At 39.2% G+C, this 21,234-nt stretch overlaps 1 protein-coding gene across 1 annotated transcript in view; it reads left to right on the top strand.

The window, feature by feature from the left end:
• Positions 1-21,234, top strand: part of THADA (THADA armadillo repeat containing) — a 307,383-nt gene that overhangs the window by 96,395 nt on the left and 189,754 nt on the right. Inside the window, exon 27 of the mRNA XM_074949353.1 lies at positions 16,122-16,211. Coding sequence (XP_074805454.1) covers positions 16,122-16,211 — 90 coding nt within the window. The remainder of the gene's footprint in view (positions 1-16,121; positions 16,212-21,234) is intronic.

Genomic DNA, 21,234 nt, shown 5'->3' with positions numbered 1-21,234 from the left:
TCCATCATCTGGAAGGGAAACTTAAAGATCAAAAGTGCTGTGGACTTCAGGTTACAGCAAATGTCATGAAGAGTCAGATCATGAGTACTTAGCCTATAACGAAGGGGCTCCCTTGCTCCATTGGAGAGGGGGCACTTTTTCTGGAAACCAGCTGTTCATTGCAAGGCTTTTCTCTAGTAGCTTTTTATAACTCCGTTTTCCCCTTACTGCTAGGAGTTTCAGTTGCCACCAATATAATTCTTTCCCCATTGTTACTTTCTGGCAGTGCTGTTACTATCCTTGCTGTGTATCCTTCTCAGCGAGAGAAACCCTTTTTCTCTGTATTCTTTGTTCCTCTTTCCAGTTCTGTCTCCCCCAGCTATATAGACAGGGTGAGGATGGTTCAGTGGTTAGTGAACTAGCCTGGAATTCAGGTGATGTGGGTTCAATTCCCTGCCACAGTTCAGTTCAGTGCCACAGACTTCCTGTGTGACCTTGGGCAAGTCACTTTGTGTTTGCGCAGCAGCTGGCAGGTATGATTCCCAGCATGGAGCTAGTGTGCTAAAAATAGCAGTTTGGCTGCAGTGGTACAGGCAGCAGCTCTGGCTGGCTGCCTGAGTACAATCTTACCCAGGCCGTTGGGCTTACCCAAGCCACTATGGTGACACTGCTATTCTAGGCAGGAGAACTAGTGCATGTATGTCTGCCCAGGCTGGGAATCACACCTCTCAGCTGCTTTGTAGACATACCCTTAGACTCCCTATGTGAGAGTTCCTATAATAGTTCCTACTTCATAGGACCATTGTGAGGATAAGCTCATTAAGAGAGTGAGATGCTCAGATGCTGTGGTAATGGGGGTCAGATAAATACCTAAGATAGATAGCTATTGAAGCCAGAAGGTCTTGTTGCTCACTGAATAACGTGTACTGTTACACAGTGACATCATATATTGTATATTACATAGAAAAAGTTTAGAGGCTTTTTTTGGTAAAGACTTTAAATGGGTTGATAGAAACTCATAGTAAAATAGATGGATGAACTTTTTAAAATCATGTGGGGAAAATGGAGTCTTTTAGAGATATGTTAAGTATGCATTTTAAATAGACTAATTGAGCATGTTTAAAACATTCTTCTCATGAATGGTACCTTAGAACATATACAACATGAATTAGAAAAATGAACATGGGATGTAGATCTAGCCTTGCTGGTTAAAAATTAATTACATCTCTGTTAGATTTCAAAGATCATTTGTAAATTTTTCATCCATTAACAATTATTTAAACCCATAGATTTCTAAAAACCACAGGAATGGTAGTAAGAATATAGCTAAGAGTGGAGTGTGTGGTCAGAGGTATCTTGCCAAGTAATCTTTCTAAGATTTGATGAAGTAAACACTGTCAAGCTGTGTTTTATTTTGTTTTCTTTTAAAATAAAGTAGCCCATATTAATTTTGATTAACTATTAGTCCATGCTCTGTCTTTTAGTATATTGACTGCTTTAGCAGACTTGCGGGTCTTCGTGAGACAATTCTGAGCTTAAGTGTTCAAAGCAAAGTTTGCAGCAGACACACTGTTGTTACGGTTTATATTGATTACCAGTCCAAAAATACTTGTTTAACAATATAAGAAAATACAGGCTTCGTACCCTACTGTGTTTTTCTAGTAATACTCCATTTCGAGATGGATGGTGGTTCCTCATTTTACCACAGTGATTGGTACCGTATACAAACACAAATAAAATGCTATCTCAATGAGAAGTGATAATAATATGTGCACTAGCATGAGAAGTGTAAAGAGCTTCCTCAAACTGTTCATTTGTTTTAAATAAGGCAAAACCAAACTTAATTGGATTTTTGATTCTTCCTTCTTACATGCCTGAAACAGATCAAATGAAGCAAAGACCTCTGAAAAAAATCTAACCATATAAGCAGGTAACTTAGGGTATGTCTATATAGCAACTAGACACCCACAGCTGGCAGCTGACTTAGGCTTCGCAGGGCTGTTTCAGTGCCATGTAGACTTCCGGGCTTGGGCTCCAGCCGAAGCCCAGAAGTCTACACGGCAATGAAACAGCCCCTCAGCCCGAGCCCCACGAGCCTGAGTTAGCTGGCATGGGCCATCTGCAGGTGTCCAGTTGCTATGTGAACATATCCTTAGTTTTTGTTCTTATTTCTAGTCATGGAACATTTTAATTTCTCCTAATTCTGACATAATTGTCTGATTTTGTATTATATATGAATATTGATATCAGGTCTGTCTGTTAACTCAGATTTAAGTGACCCTCCTCTCCTTTATTCTGGCACATCATATTTTAAGATCTCTTGCCATCATACCAACAAAGTTGCCTTGAGAAAGGTTCTTTAACAAGTTATTTTTGGTAAGCTGCTTGTTACATAATACTTTATTCCTCTCAGTTGCCGTTTTCCTGAAGTGTTTGTTGTGTACAGCTGCTCTTCCCATACCTAATTACACAAAGGTATCATAAATAGCAAACCAACAGGTATAAAGAGACTTGTACGTAAAACAGATCAAAGCAAACAGACCATGTAGTCCTTTGGAAATCTTGGCTACCCACTTTTGTAAATAAAAGTGCTTCTAAAGCAGAAAGTATTCAACTACTGTATTTATATAGCCCTTGATTGACAGTTCAGTTATTAACCTCATAAAACACAGGCAATGTAAACTGGTAAGAATGTTTATTCTAGCACTTCTATCGGAAGGAAAATGAAAACTAAGATATAATGGCTTGGTCTCTATTTCTTTTAAGTATTTATTTTAGAACTATGCAGTATAAAAGAATGTTTTCTCAAGTCAGTGAACTTAAGCTATTTTGCTTACTGTTCTGGAATTTAAGTATGTTGTTATAATTCCTTAGAAAACAAACCTAACATTTACTAAAGCTATAAATTCCACTGATGCATAGTGATTCTTCCATCCCTCTTCAAAAATTCCCCCTTCTGCCAATGTAGTAAATAAATCTAAGTTGTTCTTGCTAACTACATGATGATGTAATACAAAGGCTGGCACCCATTGCTCTAACTGAAGAGGTGTCCTAGAATTAAATTACTTATTGTAATAAATCTGTGAATGACAAAGATGAGATCCTTTTACATCCTTGTATAGTTACACAGGGCTTTTTATTAGCTAGTACATTATAACATTTATTTTAATTAATGACAAGGATATGCACAATATTGTTGATTACTTTTTCCTTTTTTCCCCCCTAAAAAGGTCAGTTATGTGGTCAGGATGTCTTCTTGTGAGTACTAACATTCTCTTTAGGCAGGTAGCAGTTTTCAACCTTGAAAGCAAATACAGTGAGCTCTCTAGAGACAGTGTTAAAGTAACTGAAATGGCATTCTTTGGCTGGGTCTAACAGAAGAGTGTACTGATTGTTGTAGAGCAAGATTATCTAGAGAAGAACTCATAAAAATATTACTTCCTATCCATTGCTAACTGGATCTTTCCAGCAGGACTGTCCAATGTCCATTGCTATTTACTTAAATTTCTCACCCTTAGAATGCTACCTGGTCTGGTCAGTCTTTCTCTCTCACAAGTGCATCCTCTTACCTGCATTAGCTGTAATACTTTCAAATGGTAAATTTTGTTTGACATCTGATGGACATTTTAAAGAGTAACATAAATTCATGCCAAGAAGATTGCTTCATACTGAAATAAAGACTACATTGCTTGTTTTTAGGAAAAGTTAGTAAATTCCAACTAGATCATCTTTCTTAGCTGGAGCCTATTGATTACTGAAGCCCTAATATCTGATAGGGGCCTACAGATACAGTAGGAAATAACTAGAGTTCTTTTTGAAAATGGATGTTTTCAGTAGTGTCATTTTAAGCTGTAGCATTTATTTTGACTGAACTCCGCTTTTTTTTAGCTTCCTGGGACCAGATTTTTCTTGAATCCTTAGCAGCTCCCAGCCTGAAGTGATTAAAGAAATAGCAACATTTATTGTGTTGGTGTGGAATACAGCTAAGAAAACCCTACACAAACCATCTGTCTTCTAACCTACCCTTAAAAGAAACATTTTAATGTATTAATAAACAATGTATTTAATTGTTTGATAACTAACTACCTTACAAAAAGTAATATACTGATTCAGCGAGTAATTTCTAAAGGAAGAGAACTGTAAAAGTGCTTTAGCCATTATATTCAATGTAAATCTCAAAAGCAATATAAGCAGTGATTTTATTTTTGTTTTAAACTGTAGTGGAACCATTTGCAGAGTCAACTTGAGAAATGGGTGGCAGAATCTGACACACAAATATGTCTAATTCAAATGCCTCTGAGAGTCATAGAACTTCCCATGATTAATTTTATGACATATCCTTAACTCTACCCTGTAGTCTGAAGAAAAATATAAAAAAAAGTGTGTATGAAATAGTTCCTTCTAATCAGGGACCACAAACACTGTCATGCCTTAATCAAAATCATGTGGTTTTTGCAGTATGTCACTTTGGGGCAGAGTTCAGGTTGTAAGGTTGCCCTAACTGCATTTTCATACTTCTTCATGTGTTTGAATTTCTTTTAAGGTTAATCTTAACTCTGAATTTCTTGGGTTTATGCTATTTGGTTTTGTAGGGCTATCAATTAATCGCAGTTAACTCAAGTGATTAACTCAAAACAAATTCACTTGATTAAAAAATTGATCATGATTAATTGCAGTTTTAATCGCGCTGTAAAACGATAATAGAATACCAACTGAAACGTCTTATAAATATTTTGGTGTTTTTCTACATTTTCAAATATATTGATTTCAATTACAACACAGCATACAAACCTTACAGTGCCCGTTTTATATTATTTTTGATTACAAATATTTGCATTATAAAAAAGATAAACAAAAGAAATAGTATTTTTCAATTCACCTTTCATACAAGTACTGTAGCACAATCTCTTTATGGTGAAAGTACAATTTACAAATGTATATATTTTTTTTGTACGTAACTGCACTCAAAAACAAAACAATGTAAAACTTTGGAGCCTACAAGTTCACTCAGTCCTACTTCTTGTTCAGCCAATTGCTAAGACAGACAAGTTTGTTTACGTTTATGGGCGATAATGCTGCCTGCTTCTTATTTACAATGTCACCTGAAAGTGAGAACAGGCACTCGCATGGCACTGTTGTAGCTGACGGCGCAAGGTATTTACATGCCAGATATGCTAAACATTTGTATGCCCCTTCATGCTTTGGCCACCATTCCAGAGGACGTGCTTCCATGCTGATGATGCTCGTTAAAAAAATAATGCATTAATTAAATTTGTGACTAAATTCCTTGGAGGAGAATTGTATGTCTTCTGCTCTGTGGTTTTACCTGCAATCTGTCATCTATTTCATGTTATGGCAGTCTCAGATGATAACCCAGCACATGTTGTTCGATTTAACAACACTTCCACTGCAGATTTGACAAAACGCAAAGAAGGTACCAATGTGAGATTTCTAAAGATAGCTATAGCACTTGACCTAATGTTTAAGAATCTGAAGTGCCTTCCAAAATCTGAGAGGGGCAAGGTGTGGAACATGCTTTCAGAAGTCTTAAAAGAGCAACACTCCCATGCAGAAACTGCAGAACCCAAACCACTAAAAAAGAAAATCAACTTACTGTTGGTGGCATCTGACTCAGATGATGAAAATGAATGTGCGTCAGTCTGCACTGCTTTGGATTGTTATCGAGCAGAACCCGTCAGCAGCATGGACACATGTCGCCTGGAATGGTGGGACGCTAAGGAGAGAGAACTGTTAAGAAAACCTAATGAGTAGGTAGGTCATGTGATTGCAGCACTCTACAGCATTTGAACACTAAGGAGGTCCTTATCTGGGAAACTATACAAAAAAGAAACATTAGAATAAACTAATCTGTAGAGGCAGAAGCATGAGTTGTTATTTCAGACCATTTTGGTATCGATAATAGCTGTGGTCTGGAAATGTTTTGTAAGCCAGAGAATGATGGCCTTATCGCAGATGGTGATGCGGTGGAGAAAAAAATGAAAGCTGAGTCAGAACGCACACTCATATCCTTGACCATATCTGCTATATTATTGAGGTTTGGCTTGGTCAGTCACTTTGCTCTATTGTGATTCTTGCTGACATGTCACAAGCATTATTAACTGAGTTTCAACAGGTATTTATGCCTTTGAGCATCATGTACCTGATAAACTGATCCATTGTTTACAGTAGGGTTGTCATTGGGTTTTGCACTAGATCAATCAGCTGCGCACATTTTAACTGCAAATGTAGACCAGGACAAACTATGCTCTGTATTAATTCAGAAAGCTGTGGTTAATACTTGCTCCAGGCATGAATTAACAGTGGTTTCTGAAATGTTGCTGAACACGGTTTGTCCTAATGCACTCTTGCAGTTAAACCATGTGTGCTTGAACTGGTGCTGAACTCATTGCTAACCCTTGTTATCACAGATCCATCAGCCCTCTGATCTCTGATGTGCTGTGGGTCACAAAGAGCTTATCAGAGCTGGGCTTTGCAGACATAGGGGTGCACATGCGCTCCATGAAGATCACCGAAACCTACCCAGCCCCCTGCACAGTGGAACATTACTGGTACTGCTGCAAGAGGGGTCTCAATTACCTAGAGCAAGAGGTTGGATTTGTTCCAAATAGAAGTGTGTGAACTAATTTCAGTGGCTGTTAATTCTTTGAAGCCCCTTTGTCATTCTGTGTCCTAATTTTATCTTGCAAAACTATAGTGGCTGCCCTTAAAACCTTTCCAATTTTACCTTTTGCAATTCGATAACATTATGGTGACAGTACTTAAGCTTCCCATTAATTAGTTTAGAAAACACTGCACAGACTGATGGCTCAAGTTATTTAGTTGTCTCAGGCAACAGAAAAGTTTTTAAGGGTGACTACTATGTCTGGAACTTCTGGGAGGTTTCATCCACTCCAAACCTTGTGTGCATTCCAGACTGGTTACAAGTAGGATACTTTTGGCTAGTGACCTACTGGATGATACGAATATTGAGGTTTGCACTTGATCTGTGGCCTGGTATGTAGTATAGAAATTACATGTTGCTGACAAGCATGTCAACAACAGGTTCAGCCCCAGTAGAGGAGCACAAGATTTAAATGCAAATACAGATCAGGACATACCATGTTCAGCATCATTTCACAAATACATGGTTAAGGCTTGTTTCTGTGTTGGGATGGAGATGGATGATCTACTCCGTCTGTTTTACTGATGTCTATGATTCTATATAGCATAGAAAAAGTTGTGTATTTGGGGGTTGGGAGGACCTATCTGGTGAGAGATCTGGGAGAGAACGAAGAACAAAAAGTAAACAAGTCAACAAAAAAAATATTCTGAATAGTGGAATATTCTGTCCACTGAGCATGTGTGTGTTTTGTATGCTTGCTTTCATAATTTGCTAAAAACAAAAGAGGCAAGTATATCAAGCTAGATTTGAAAACTTGTGTCCCTTCCATATGGCTATTTATATTTTCAGGTCCAAATTCAGCCTTGGCTTAAAATGCTTTCTGCGATAATTGTGTCTGCTGAGGCGAGGGCTGAATTTGGTTCCCAGTCTGTCTGTTTTATCTTTCCTCTGTGATATGCTAGATAATTCTTCAGGGTCCATTAATTTCAGTACCGTCATTGCCACAATAAGAGTAGATGTTATTCTTGGCAGGAAAATATTAAAAAGAGGCCTCCACGAACTCATGAAAACTATGCCCTTTAATAAAAGCCTCTGTAAATGTCTCTTGGTTTTTGCTCTTTCCCTGTATATATTCTTTTATTCTCGTCTCTTCTTTTTTTCCTACTTTTGTTATATCCTTTATCTCCATCCCAATTTTGGTATTTGTGAGTGCCTATCAGCAGTCCAGGATTTTTCTTGTTGATATTCACGATTTAGAATGAGTATTAGAGCGGCCTTGTAGCCCCAGAAGGTCAATTGTCTTTAAACCTCTTTTGCTGTGTTTTCTTTTTACTTTAGACTCACAATAGGAGCAGATGATTCACAAATGTACTTTATAGTGTCAGTTATTAAAGCAGGATACAAGGCTATGGAGCCTTTAATTTTTCTGAAAAATATGAAATCAGAGATATTATAGAAGGAGATAATCTGTGACACGTCACGGTAAAATGAGGAATACACACAATGTATACACACATTGCTGTACTTATGAATTAAACTGATCCGCAACAGTATGTTCTAAGAATATACTGCAGCAGCATTTAGCAAAGAGTACCACAGCATCCAAGCTCTTTAGTTTATTTTTTATAAACAAATCTGTTAAACAATTTTAAATCCACAGATAGCATACAAACACAGTAATACAACAAAGATAACTAAATGTACAAATACAGGTCTTGACCTACACATGCGATCACAGCACTTAATCAGAATTGATAAATACATGAAAGGAATAACTCTTGAGATATCATGTTGGCCTAGGAGGCACTCATGAGAGAAGTAGAATGAAAAAGATGGTGGAGGGGAACCAGCTGACCTGTGGTCATGCTATTGTCTAGTAGAAAACTGGAATCTATCTATAGATAGAATTTTAAGTCTGTTACATTATAAAATATTTTATCTATTTTGATTGAGAAAGTACAGTAATATTGAACAATCTTATCAGAGGAGTGGAAAGGAGATTAATAAGAATGAGGCCATTCCCTTGCTGTGAAGATTCTGTTAGCAAACAAATAAAGCCATACAATCAAGTACAAATACATAGAGAAGTTACTGACCATCAAAAGTACAATAAAAGCTCCTTATGTTAGCTTTGTGTGGGAGAGGCAAACTACTTTTCTCATTCCTCCTTTTTTAAAAGAAACTTTAGTCATCCACATAGCAAATTGCTCTTTAGCTGCAGCTTAAAATAGACTTTTCTAGAAGTTTATTTTGCTGGGTTTTATAGATCTACATCTGCCTTCAATTATGAATTTTAGCTGTAATAGTACAATGAAGGAAGGAAGTTATAACACTACATGTACATCTCCACTCTTTGCCTTCAAAGTAACTTCCGTTTCATGAGAACTCACTACATTTTACTAGAACAATTTTCTAGCTAGCATCGTAAACCTTGTCCTTCAGTTTAATGAACTGTGGCGCAGATTCATACAGACAGAAAAGATTGGAAAGAGTAAATTTAGATGAACGGGACAGATGAAACGATTATGAGTGGCAGGTGCAATATGACCTAAAGTTAGAACGAAGGGCAGAATTCTTCAGTTAAGAGTTGTGGTGGTGGTGTGTTTTGTTAGTACTTTTCTTTAGGGGGAAACATAAGTAGAAGGGGAAACTGTCCCTGATTTACTTCCACAACTCAAAAAAATTAGTACTCTTTTTCCTCCCATAACATCTCTGGATCCTGGTAAATCTTTCTTCTGAGGAGTGCTGAAATGAATTGTTCCCAGACTCTATTAACACTTCAGTGTAAATTAGCCTGAATGAGGTGCCTCCATTCACTGAAAGAATTCTAGAGAAAAAGGATTGTGCTCTAGACCACCAACTGTCAGATATAGAGAATTGGTGAACTGTGTTTCGTTTTTGTCACTGTTAAACTGTAAGATCTGTAGGGCAGAGACCCGCTCTTCTGTTTTATTTATTTACTTATACATCCTGAACATTTAATGGTATTATATAAATGAAGCAAGTACAGGGGAAGAAATTTTTCAGAGTAGCAGCCGTGTTAGTCTGTATCTGCAAAAAGAAAAGGAGGACTTGTGGCACCTTAGAGACTAACAAATTTATTAGAGCATAAGCTTTTGTGAGCTACAGCTCACTTCATCGGAGGCATGCAGTGGAAAATACAGTAGGACAATTTTATATACAGAGAGAACATGAAACAATGGGTGTTATCATACACATTATAAGGAGAGTGATCAGTTAAGGTGAGCTATTACCGGTGGGGGGGGAGGGTTTTTTTTCCTCCATGCAGAAGCTTATCCCCTGCAGGGACCTCAACCTTGTCATCTCCTTCCTCACTAGGGCGTCCTTTGAACCCCTGGAAACCTGCTTTCTCGCTCACTTCTCTGTGAAGGTGGTTTTCTTTGTCAGTGAACTGGCGGAAATGATGGTGGAACTGCCCTTTACGATCTTCCACCACGACCAGGTCTCCCTACGCTTTCACCCCAGATTTCTTCCCAAAGTGGTCTCCCTGTTCCACCTCAACCAGTGCATACACTTACCCACCTTCTAACCTAACGGTTCTCAAACTTTGGGTTGGGACCCCAAAGTAGGTCATGACCCCTTTTGAATGAGGTCGCCAGGGCTGGCTTAGACTTGCTGGGGCCTGGGGCTGAAGCCTAAGCCCCAAAGCCCAAGGGCTTCAGCTCTGGGTGGCCAGGCTCAGGTTGCAGGCCCCCTGCCTGGGGATGAAGCCCTGGAGCTTCAGCTTTGCCCCCCTGCTTAGAGCGGTGGGGCTCTGGCTTTGGTCCCCCCACCCAGGGCAATGAGGTATAGGTGGGTTCAGACTTTGGTCCCCCTCCTGGGGTTGTGAAGTAATTTTAGTTGTCAGAAGGAGGTCGCGGTACAATGAAGTTTGAGAACCCCTGCCCTAAACCGCACGCCTCCTCCAGGCAGCGCATGCTGCACTCCCTCAATGTCTGCCAAGTGCTAGCCTTTTACCTCCAGCGCACACGTGACTTTCACATCTCCCCACATCTCTTCCTTGCCATCACTGACTGCTTTGAGGACGTGCTTTCACCTCGCAACGTCTCTTCCACTGGATTTCCCACTGGATTGAGGACTGTTACCCTCTCTCTGGTGTTCCCCTCCCCCCCACGGGCTCATGCCACCAGATCAGCTTTCCTTGCAGACATTCCATGGCAAGATATTTTCCGGGCAGCCACTTGGTCCTTCATCCATACCTTTCCTACCCACTATGCCCCTGCCGCGGCGGTGGATGCAGCTCTCGGCCGCACCATCCTTTAGACTGTGACTCCTGGAGAGCCCTTGCACCTGCCACCGCACTTGAGTTCTGCTTGTTACTTTCCCTCATTTGGAATCCACATAGGGACCATCGCTCAAAGAAGAAGAGAAGGTTACTTACTGTAACTGGATGTTCTTCGAGATGTGTGGTCCCTATCTGGATTCCAGTCGTGCCCTGCATCACCACCTCTGCTCTGGGCTCTGCAACTGCCTGATAAGAAGGAACTAGAGTGGCATCAACCCACATGGTGTCTTAAAGCCTCCGATGCACCACACAGTCAATGCACAGCGCATGCATGGGTCAGCGGACACTACTATGATCAGTTCTGGCTCCAGTGCATGGCGCGCATGTGCACCCACATTTGGAATCCAGATAGGAACCACACATCTTGAAGAACCTCCAGTTATGGTAAGTAACTCTCTCTTCTACTTGCACAGCCTCATCTTTGTACAATTCCCTTTTGTTCACAACATCTCCACTAGTGTGCTGTACTATGTTGTTTCCTGTACGCACTGGAACGGGAGACAGCCAAAGTTGTTGCTTAGCAACTAGTCCTCTTAGGGTGTGTCTACATTGGAGCTGGAGGTGTAATTTCCACTTAGGTAGCCATATCTGCTCTATCTCTCAAGCTACTTTGCTAAAACGAGAAGTGTTGCCGTGGTGACATGAGCAGCAGGAGGATTTAGTCACCAGAGTTCAATGCTGTCTGAAACACTAGGCACGTGCTCAGGCAGCTAGCCCCTCCTGCTGCTGCAGCTACGTTTCTATGTCCAAATTAGCTCGGCTATATCTACCAGAGGTAGAAATTACAACTCCAGCTGTAGTGAAAATATACTTCCTCTCACTGTTTTTAGACATGTTTTCTGCAAATACCTGACGAGTAGGAAGTAGGTTTTGAGTAGATTCCTTTCTTCCCCTCATATAAGATCCGGGCAGCAAACTGAGAGATCGGTTATGTGACCTGCCCAATTCAGTGGCAATTATCTTTAGATTTTTTTTTTTTATCCTCTGAATATCAAGAAACTGCATAAAATTTACATACACTGTATACTGAGCACTTTAAGTTTAATGTTCTAGGAACTTTCACTCTTAGTGCTTAATTTTGATTTCATATTTGGTCAATGAATTATTTTATATGTTAAAATGGGCCTATAGTGACATGAACAAACTCTTGACTTAACTAGCTGCTTGTAAATTTTTTTTTTGGAGGTGCTCAGCACCCAAAATGCCCCTTCAGGTCAATGAGAGCTGCAGGTAAAATCAAGACACTTCTTGCGGGTACCTAAAACAGATGCAGTTACCGTGATAATGCCAGTCACTATTGGGTGATGCTACATGTTTAGAGCCCAGGGTTCCTACTTTTTTTTTTTTTTTTTTTTAAAGAATTACATGTGTTCTTAAAAACAAGAACAAACAAAAAACCCCAGCAAATCTTTGAATATTTATGCCCCTCATTCAGCAAAAATTATCTGTTTCACTTAAGTATTTTCAAGACTTCTGTCCTCTGCAGACACATTTGCAAACTATATTTTTATAGGGTTATAAATCCTTCTGGATATGAAGAAGGCACAGAGTTAAGAACTCTTATAAATTGCTGTCAGTTTAGTATTTCATCCTAGTTCAAGAACGTTTACATCATTCTTTTTATGCAGTCATCAGAAATCTAGAGAAGACATTTAATAGTTTTAATAGAATGTAGATACTGCATTTGAAGGTGTTTCCCATTAGATGTTTCAGGGGTTAACCCTTGATAACAGTAACCATACTGCCCTCTCTTAGTAAAAAATTCCACTTTTTCTGAGAGAAAAATTATTTTTTATTTTTGAGAATAAATAGAATTTTTCACACACTAGAAGCATGGCTGTCCTGGTAACATCTGCTTGGGAATTCTGTCTATTATTCCTTGGTGCCTGAATTTTGGTATATTATAATGAAAATGCAACACATTGTAAAAACTCTTACAGTACCACTATAATGTAAACAAGCCTCCAGGAACTGGTTACAGTGGCTTCAGTTTGTATTTGCTTGGCTTTCTAGCCATACCTCCAGTTTCTGATCATTCCAGACAATGTAATACATGGCTGAAATAATACTTCAGAATCATCATCTGTTTCCAAGAAGTCAGTTTTCAGAGAGAGATTTTTATTTGAGGAGGCAAAGGGGGGAAAATAAGAGTAGATTTGATGTTAAAACCTCTCTTGTTGACATTTTTGTTTCAAAATGTCAAACTTGCTATAAATATTCTCAAATGGATTCTATAATATGTTTATCTCCTCTGCAAGGAATCCAAAGTCCATGAATTTGTACTGATGTACATCTACAGTGTGATAGGTTAGATCAGGGGTTCCTAAACTGGGTGTCATGACCCCTCACGGGGTCGCATGGCTATTACATGGGGGGGTCGCGAGCTGTCAGCCTCCACACCCAACCCCGCTTCGCTTCCAGCATTTATAATAGTGCTAAATATATTTTAAAAGTATTTTTAATTTATAAGGGGGGGTCTCACTCAGAGGCTTACCAATATAAAAGTTTGAGAACCTCTGGTTTAGATGCTATTAAAATGGGGAGGCGGGGGGGTTTCTCTAAAGATTTTAATTTATGTGGGCTGACTGGAGTTTAATCCAATTTATCTATTCTTTAGTCCCAGACTGTTTTTTCCTACTGTTTTTTTTTTTTTTTTTTTTTTAGTTTGTGTTTATAGGTATTAACATTTCTTTGGTTTAGGGATTGCGTGCTTGTTATGAATCCATAAGAAGAGGGTATTAGTTCATTAGTTAGTACAAATCACCTTTTAAGCCTATGCCCAAGGACTATATATGCCACAGCAAATTTGACCCAAATACTGCAGTTAGAGCAGCTAGATTCTGGGCATATCACTGTAGTAGTTTGGTATCAGGGGGTAACCGTGTTAATCTGTATCCACAAAAACAGGGAGTCCGGTGGCACCTTAAAGACTAACAGATTTATTTGGGCATAAACTTTCGTGGGTAAAAATCCCACTTCTTCAGATGCAAATTTTCACTCCATGCATCAAAAGAAGTGGGTTTTTTACCCACTCCATGCATCTGAAGAAGTGGGTTTTTTACCCACGAAAGCTTATGCCCAAATAAATCTGTTAGTCTTTAAGGTGCCACCGGACTCCCTGTTGTTTTTGTAGTAGTTTGGAGATTCTACATGGTATCTTCATAGTGGATTAAATTTTATTGATTTAAGAAAAGAAGAAGAATGATGTAATCAGTAATATGTCCCTTGCGTGTTTAATTTTGTGTTTGTGTTTTGCACGGCCCCTGTGTTTTAAAATGTCAGTGTCTTGCACAGTTTGTCTAGAAAATATGTAACCGTGCTATTGAAATTGGAAGTTTTGGCAGCTTGGTAACGGGACATTTGGAGCTTTTGGCAACTGGGAAGCAGTTTGGGATTGTGGGATAAGCAATTAGTTGTATGTTTCTGCTAAAATAATTAGCAAAATAGTTAATGTTGACATTTGAATTATCATTCTTTCAGTTTACACTTGGTTCACATGTAGAAGATTTTCTTCACAACCATAAAGGCTAGAAGCTCAATTTTTAAAAAATGAAATCTTTGGAGCAAAATTCTGAGGCAAATCCCCTGCATATGCCTATAGTTATAAATAGTTCGGGATTTTGGTATACTTTTTATGTACCTACTGAAATTTTCCTGAACCTTTGCGTTTGAAAGTTTGTTTCCATCTAGTGATCATTTTTACTGTGTTTACTCTATGGCCTGTGGCTAAGGCATGTTTTGTTAGCTGGGCACTGGATGACGCTTTGCTAATGTTTGCCATGTGGTGATTTTACTCTTGTATGGTGTTTTTTTGCTTATTTTCACTAACATTCGTTCTTGCAATTCCTCCCTGTGATTTCGTAGATGCTAGCATGAATCTTTACAGTGAAGCTTTGCTAATGTGTGTTCACTTTTTTTTTCAGTAGATCATGTGGTAAACATGTTTTACAATTCTGCTTTTTTCTTCTAGTGGTTAATTGTTTAAAAGAATTCAGAACCCCTTTTACCTGTCTAATGTATATTCTAATTAGGCCCTTTCCTACTATGAGATTTGAAATACAGTTTTTGCTACAGAGGTGCTAACACAGTTTCCTGGCCGGGGTAGACAGTGTCTGTGTTTATAACATGGTTTAAAAAGCTGTGTTAAAGCTTATGTTTAGTTTGATTTTATTCACTGCCATAACTTGAACTTTGCTGCTTTATTAAGTCTGTTCAGTGGTTGAGCTTTGCTGATCATTGGCATAAACTGTATTTTATTTAATTTGTTGTGTGCTGGAAATCTGTTTTGAATCCCGTTGTTATGCAGGCTTATAAGGGTGCATCTACACTGGCAAAAATGGGACCTGGAATTTACCACCAGTGTCCAGTGGTGCAGCTTTCAGTTTTATTGGTAATAGCTAAGGCTGCGATTTAGTCACTAAGGTCACGGAAGTCACGGATTCAGTGACTTCCAAAGATCTCTATGACTTGAGTCAGCTCCCGCAGGGAGCAGCAGGGTCCCCTGCTGCCTGTGGAGGCAGGGAGCTGTGGGGTACCCCCACGGCCCCAGGTGAAGGGAGCCGGCAGTGGCAGGTTGACCCCCTGCAGCTCCCGGCCACCGCGGATGGCAGCGGAGGCCCCCGCCACTCCCAGCTGCCCCACGTGGCAGGGGGGACCCCACTGCTCATGTCCACCGCAAGCTGCAGGGGTAACCCCTGGAGCTCTCTGTCTCTGCGGGCAGCAGGGGGGACTCCTGGAGCTCCTGGCCACCGTGGACAGCGGGGGGGACCCCTGCAGCTCGGAACTGCCAGCAGAGAGGGACCCTGGAGGTTTGAGCCCCCACAGGTGGTGGGTGCTTCTGAAGCTCCTAGCCTGCCTGCAGCTGCCCAGTTTCCTCATTTTGTCAAGGATATTTTTAGTAAAAGTCAGGGACAGGTCATGGACTTCCGTGAATTTTTCATTGTTGCCAGTGACCTGTCCGTGACTTTTACTAAAAATATCTGTGACAAAATCTTAGCCTTAGTAATAGCATATGGTAGAAACTGTATTTTAGACAGGGTTGAAGTGGGCTTGGGCATTTTTACAACCATGACTTATAACTATGTTGTGAGCTACTACTTTGGGTTACACTCAGGTATTAATAAAAAAATGAACGCTTGTTGGATAATTAAACATTCTGAGAAGAACAGGTTGTTATAGAACACTAACTATCATTCTTTTTTGCCCCTTTTGCAGAATGACAGGGAGGGAGTTTTTCTCTCGGTTTCCAGCCCTTTATCCTTTCCTTCTCCAACAACTGGAAGTTGCAGCCAGGACTATGGATAGGTAAGAAGATAAGCATGTGGAATTCTACTGAATATAGTGCAATTTAAGGGTGAGGATTTAAATCATTACTTAAATCACTAGTCAGGAAGACTCGATTTAATCATGAATTTCTACATCAAAGTGCATTCTTGTTGGTTGTTATAACCTTAATACATATTCTTCACAACTTAGAGGTAGATGTAGGTTTCATTTTTAGAAGGTACACACTATACATTTTTAAAGTGATATATTTTGAAAACTTTTCAGATTAGTTTTCAGCTATATCAGAAAATGAATGATTGTTTGGTTATTTCATTTACCAAAGGTAATTGAAGCAGATAGTTCACTTCCCAATGACTTGATAAATATCTCCAATTCAACAGGTTAATCATTAATATTTGGAGGATTTTCTTGCCATGCTGTATTAGGAGGAGAACATCACCAGACCGACATTTAAATTGTTTTATTTAACTAAAACAACATTATGTATTCTGGATTTTTTTCTTCAACAGCAAACATATAATATTTTAACAAAACAAGCACATGTATTTTTGAATTTAGTTAAACATTCGAGTTTTTTAAAATCAGGTTTGTTTTTGTTAAATTGTTTTTAACTAAAAAAGTTAAATGAAATATTAAAAAAAACAAAACCAAAAATTAAATTTGACTACCAGGTCAACATGAGAAACTTAAAATATTGGCTTCTGCAGCTAACTCGGTCGTCTTCACCTTCATTTTCCTGTTTGTTCATAATCTGGAAAAGAAAAACAAGCTTTCCTGCTTTTTCAGGTCCCAAATGATTTCTCAATTTGGAATCAATTAGTCCAAAGGAAGAAAATGTTCTTTCTGCACCGGCAGAAGAAGCTACTGCTGTTAAAAGTGATATTATCACTTCAACAGTTTCTGAATCCAAGTGCTTAAGTAACTTCCACCAGTTCACTGGTGTGACTTTCTTTAAAACATCATCAGCAAACATATATTTCTTGAATGGTTCACCCTTAGCTCTGAAGTTTATTATCGTTGGCATTATGGAGGGATGATTGCTGGATGTCCATGTCAGAGCCAACTCCTCTTCTTCAGCAGTTAAGGTTTGACCCTGTACCGAGTATTGAGAATATTTGCAAGAAAATGAGCCGGCGACAGTGCTTGTCCCATTCATTTTTTTAATGCTTGTAATTTAACTCTGTCATTGCGTATTTCTCTTTTTAAGATCTCACTCTATTCCTTCCAAAGTTCAACAGTGTCAGCAAGAAAACAGCTATTTCCCGGCATTTTGTTCAAGGCTACAGAAATAGGCTTCAGGGTACTCAGCATGTGTTCAACCTTTCTCTTAAGCCCAATGTTGAGAACTTTGGCTGTGACAGTGCCATCTATTTTTTCACAATTTTGTTCACAAACTGTCATCAGATTAGGCCAGTTCTTGATCTAGTGCCCAAAACAGTCCACTACTGAGTTCCGTCGCACGTCTGCTGGGAGAGTTAGCTTGGTTCCTCCCACTTTTTTCAGAGCAGCTGCTGCAAAGTGGATGTTACGGAAGTATTTTGCAATTTCAACATTAACCTTTATTTCTGGAACACTGAAGTCTTTGGCTAGGAGGTGCATCAAATGAACCTGCAACCGTATGTTATTAGCTTGGGACTCTCTTCTAAATTTCTTCTCATCTTGGATACATTTGCTGCATTGTCTGTGACCAAGCTGTGTACTAGACATTTGAATTTTTTTTCACAGTTTGTTATAGCTTTTACTGCTACTTCTTGTAAGTACTCTGCTGTGTACGCGCATTTCCTGATGTATCAGTTGTTTCTGTAAGGAAGAAATTCCCTTCTTCTGTGTTCACACAAGCACATACAACAGGATCATTGTGGACATTGCTCCACCCATCAAGACTCAGGTTAACAATTTTACTCTCTAGACCTTTTGCACACTGCTCAATTTCTCTTTCCTACACTTTATCCAGCAATTTGCCTGTGGCATCTGCTCTGTTGGGTGGACTGTATCCTGGTCGTAATGACTGAACCATGTTCATGAAGCGTGGGTTCTCAATCATATGGAAAGGAGAGTTTGTTGCATAAACAAACCGGGCAATTTTTTCATCAATTACCTCTTTTTGTAATCTGCTGGTTCTTATCACAAACTTATCTATGGTTGTTTCTGGATGATGGAGATTTTTTTTTCTTTTTGCTACAGGTGATATACTGTGGCTATGTGACATACAGGATGTGACTGAAACACTATCATTGGCAGATAAGTCTGAAACTGTAGAAAATGATGGTGATCTTGAAGGTGGATAGTATTCAGAATCCTGTATGTTGAGGATGGATTCTCCTAAACAAAATAAGTCAATGCAGTTATTTAATTATTATTACCATGCTGCTTACTTAGTATTACTCATTGCATTCACTGACACTCAGTACTACTTTAAAGGTGAAATTGTAAAAAGAAGATCTGCCTATTTCAGCTATTTATTTTTTTATCACAACTGCATCTAAAATGATAGTACCATAGAGTAACAACTATTTTTTTTGCTCAAACGTGAGAATTCAAGAATAGTCCAGAAGGAAGACAGGCAGCCTTTCAGAAAGAAGTATGAAATAAAAACAGGTTTCAGCGTAACAGCCGTGTTAGTCTGTATTCGCAAAAAGAAAAGGAGTACTTGTGGCACCTTAGAGACTAACCAATTTATTTGAGCATAAGCTTTCGTGAGCTACAGCTCACTTCATCGGATGCATACTGTGGAAAGTATAGAAGATCTTTTTATACACACAAAGCATGAAAAAATGGGTGTTTACCACTACAAAAGGTTTTCTCTCCCCCCACCCCACTCTCCTGCTGGTAATAGAGTGATCACTTTAGATAAGCTATTACCAGCAGGAGAGTGGGGTAGGGGGAGAGAAAATCTTTTGTAGTGGTAAATGCTCATTTTTTTTCATGCTTTGTGTGTATAAAAAGATCTTCTATACTTTCCACAGTATGCATCCGATGAAGTGAGCTGTAGCTCACAAAAGCTTATGCTCAAATAAATTGGTTAGTCTCTAAGGCACCACAAGTACTCCTTTTCTTTTTGAAATAAAAACATTTACCAACCTGAAGATTCTGCATGTTCAGACGTGTTCCTTTCATCATCTTCAAGCAGCTTCTTCCTGAGAAGGAACACTTCTCATGATGTTGTTTCATTCGGGCAACCAGGCCTTGCATTTCTTTGTTGCACTGTTTGCATTTTGCACTCATGCCTGTCTTAACCACAGGTAGAGGAACTTCATTAAAATATTCACGAACTAGGTCTCTTTTACGGCCTGCTGCCATTATAGGTTTTCAGTTCTAGTGAGAGAATGGTATGGTAGATCTCAGATCAATGAAGGCTACACTCAGAAAGACCTCAAGACTTCTGGAATGTGCTGCTCAAACAGTTTCACTTTTGTTTCTACTGCCTGTCCCTTCTCCTTTTCCAGATCTATTCTGCCCCCAACAATCTTCTATTAATCGAATGTTTTGAAACTTTGCACTTTTAGAGAGAGGTAAGGGATTGACTCTGTGTACACAAATTTGCAGAGGGACAATAGGGTTGAGGTCTGTTATTTCTCACCTCTGTATACTATTTATTTATTTATTTATTTAAAAACATTTTTGTTGTTAACAAGCATGTTATCTCTTGAGACACAAATCCACAGTTTGAGAACTGCAAAACTAAGCATCTCTGATGGTATCTTCTGGACTGAGCACTGAGTCCCATTGGTTAGATAGAAAGATTAACCTAAATAATCTATACAGAAGCCCCTGGAACCCTATAAGATTGTGTCCCTAATCCATGAACTATTGGAACTCATTTACAAAACTTTTCTTAAACATTACATGAATATATTGTCTCATACTATAGAATTAGAATTTATAATCCCTATTCCATGATGAGATATCTTTGAGCTATAATGTATCTTAATTAAAACTATCTTTAGATCAGATTTTTTTTTGATGAAAATGCTTTTTGAGGAAAAAACTTATCTAAATAAAATCCGATTTTTAAATTTTTTTTTAAATTTTTTTTAAATTTTTTAATTTTCCCCTGGGTGAGGGGAAGTGAGTTAGAGGTGCTGTTCTTTAGATGTATTGTTAGTAAGACTTGGTCCCTTTCTCTCCCTCAGTGGCTGTTCAAGGGGCACTGTTGTAAAAGAATCGTGTGTTAGAAGGGGAAAAGTTTAGAGGGATAATCAGGCAGGGCTAGAAGCAGATGGGGCCAGTTCAGGAGAAGGTCATTGCATTATTCCTGACTGCAAGAATGAGGGATGGTATTTATATCCCATGCATGCCTGTAGATGCCCTCTTTACTAGGATTGGCTGGCTGCACTTACACATCCACCTATGAACCTAGCAAAAGGACTGAGGGAACGAAGCTGTTTTCCAAAAAGACAGATGGGTCTCACCACATGTTGAAGGATTCTTGGGCAACCCTTCATTCCCTAGGGATATGCATGCCAGCCTACAAGAGAAATTACAGCCCTCAGCCGCTGTTTAATTCCCTATCATCGCAGTACATGCTTCAGTACTTGTCACAGAGATCTTAAGGGCCACAGAGAAAGAAATCAAGGTTCCCCAAGCAAAAGCAATTTGAACCACAACCGACTTTTTGTCTCAGCCTTCAACCTTGAAGTGGTAGTTTTGATTGGTTGGTTGAGGCGCCGGTAGAACACTCTCTTTGCCACCTTATGCTGGGAAACCCCATTCCTCCTTTTGGAGACGGTCTTACCCCATTATGCAGCACCTGGGAACCTATAACCTCTGACAAGTGGGTGTTGGAAATCATCCAGAATGGATATGCCATCCATTTCTCCTCTCTTCCCCCCCCCCCCCCCCCAAACACCCATCCCCATCCCTCTGCAGGGACCCTTCTCACAAGAGTCTGCTATGTCAAGAGGCAAACCATCTCCTCAGTGTAGGAGCTATAGAAAATGTGCTCGTACATCTCAGAGGCAAAGGATTCTACTCTCATTACTTCCAGATATAAAAGAAAAAGGGAGGTTGTAGACCCATACTGGATCTCAGAGCACTCAAC

This window comes from Natator depressus, chromosome 3 (assembly GCF_965152275.1).
Source record: "Natator depressus isolate rNatDep1 chromosome 3, rNatDep2.hap1, whole genome shotgun sequence".
Taxonomy (NCBI): Eukaryota; Metazoa; Chordata; order Testudines; family Cheloniidae; genus Natator; species Natator depressus.
The sequence above is the reverse complement of the archived record's forward strand: the minus strand, read 5'-3'. Positions and strand labels throughout refer to the sequence as shown.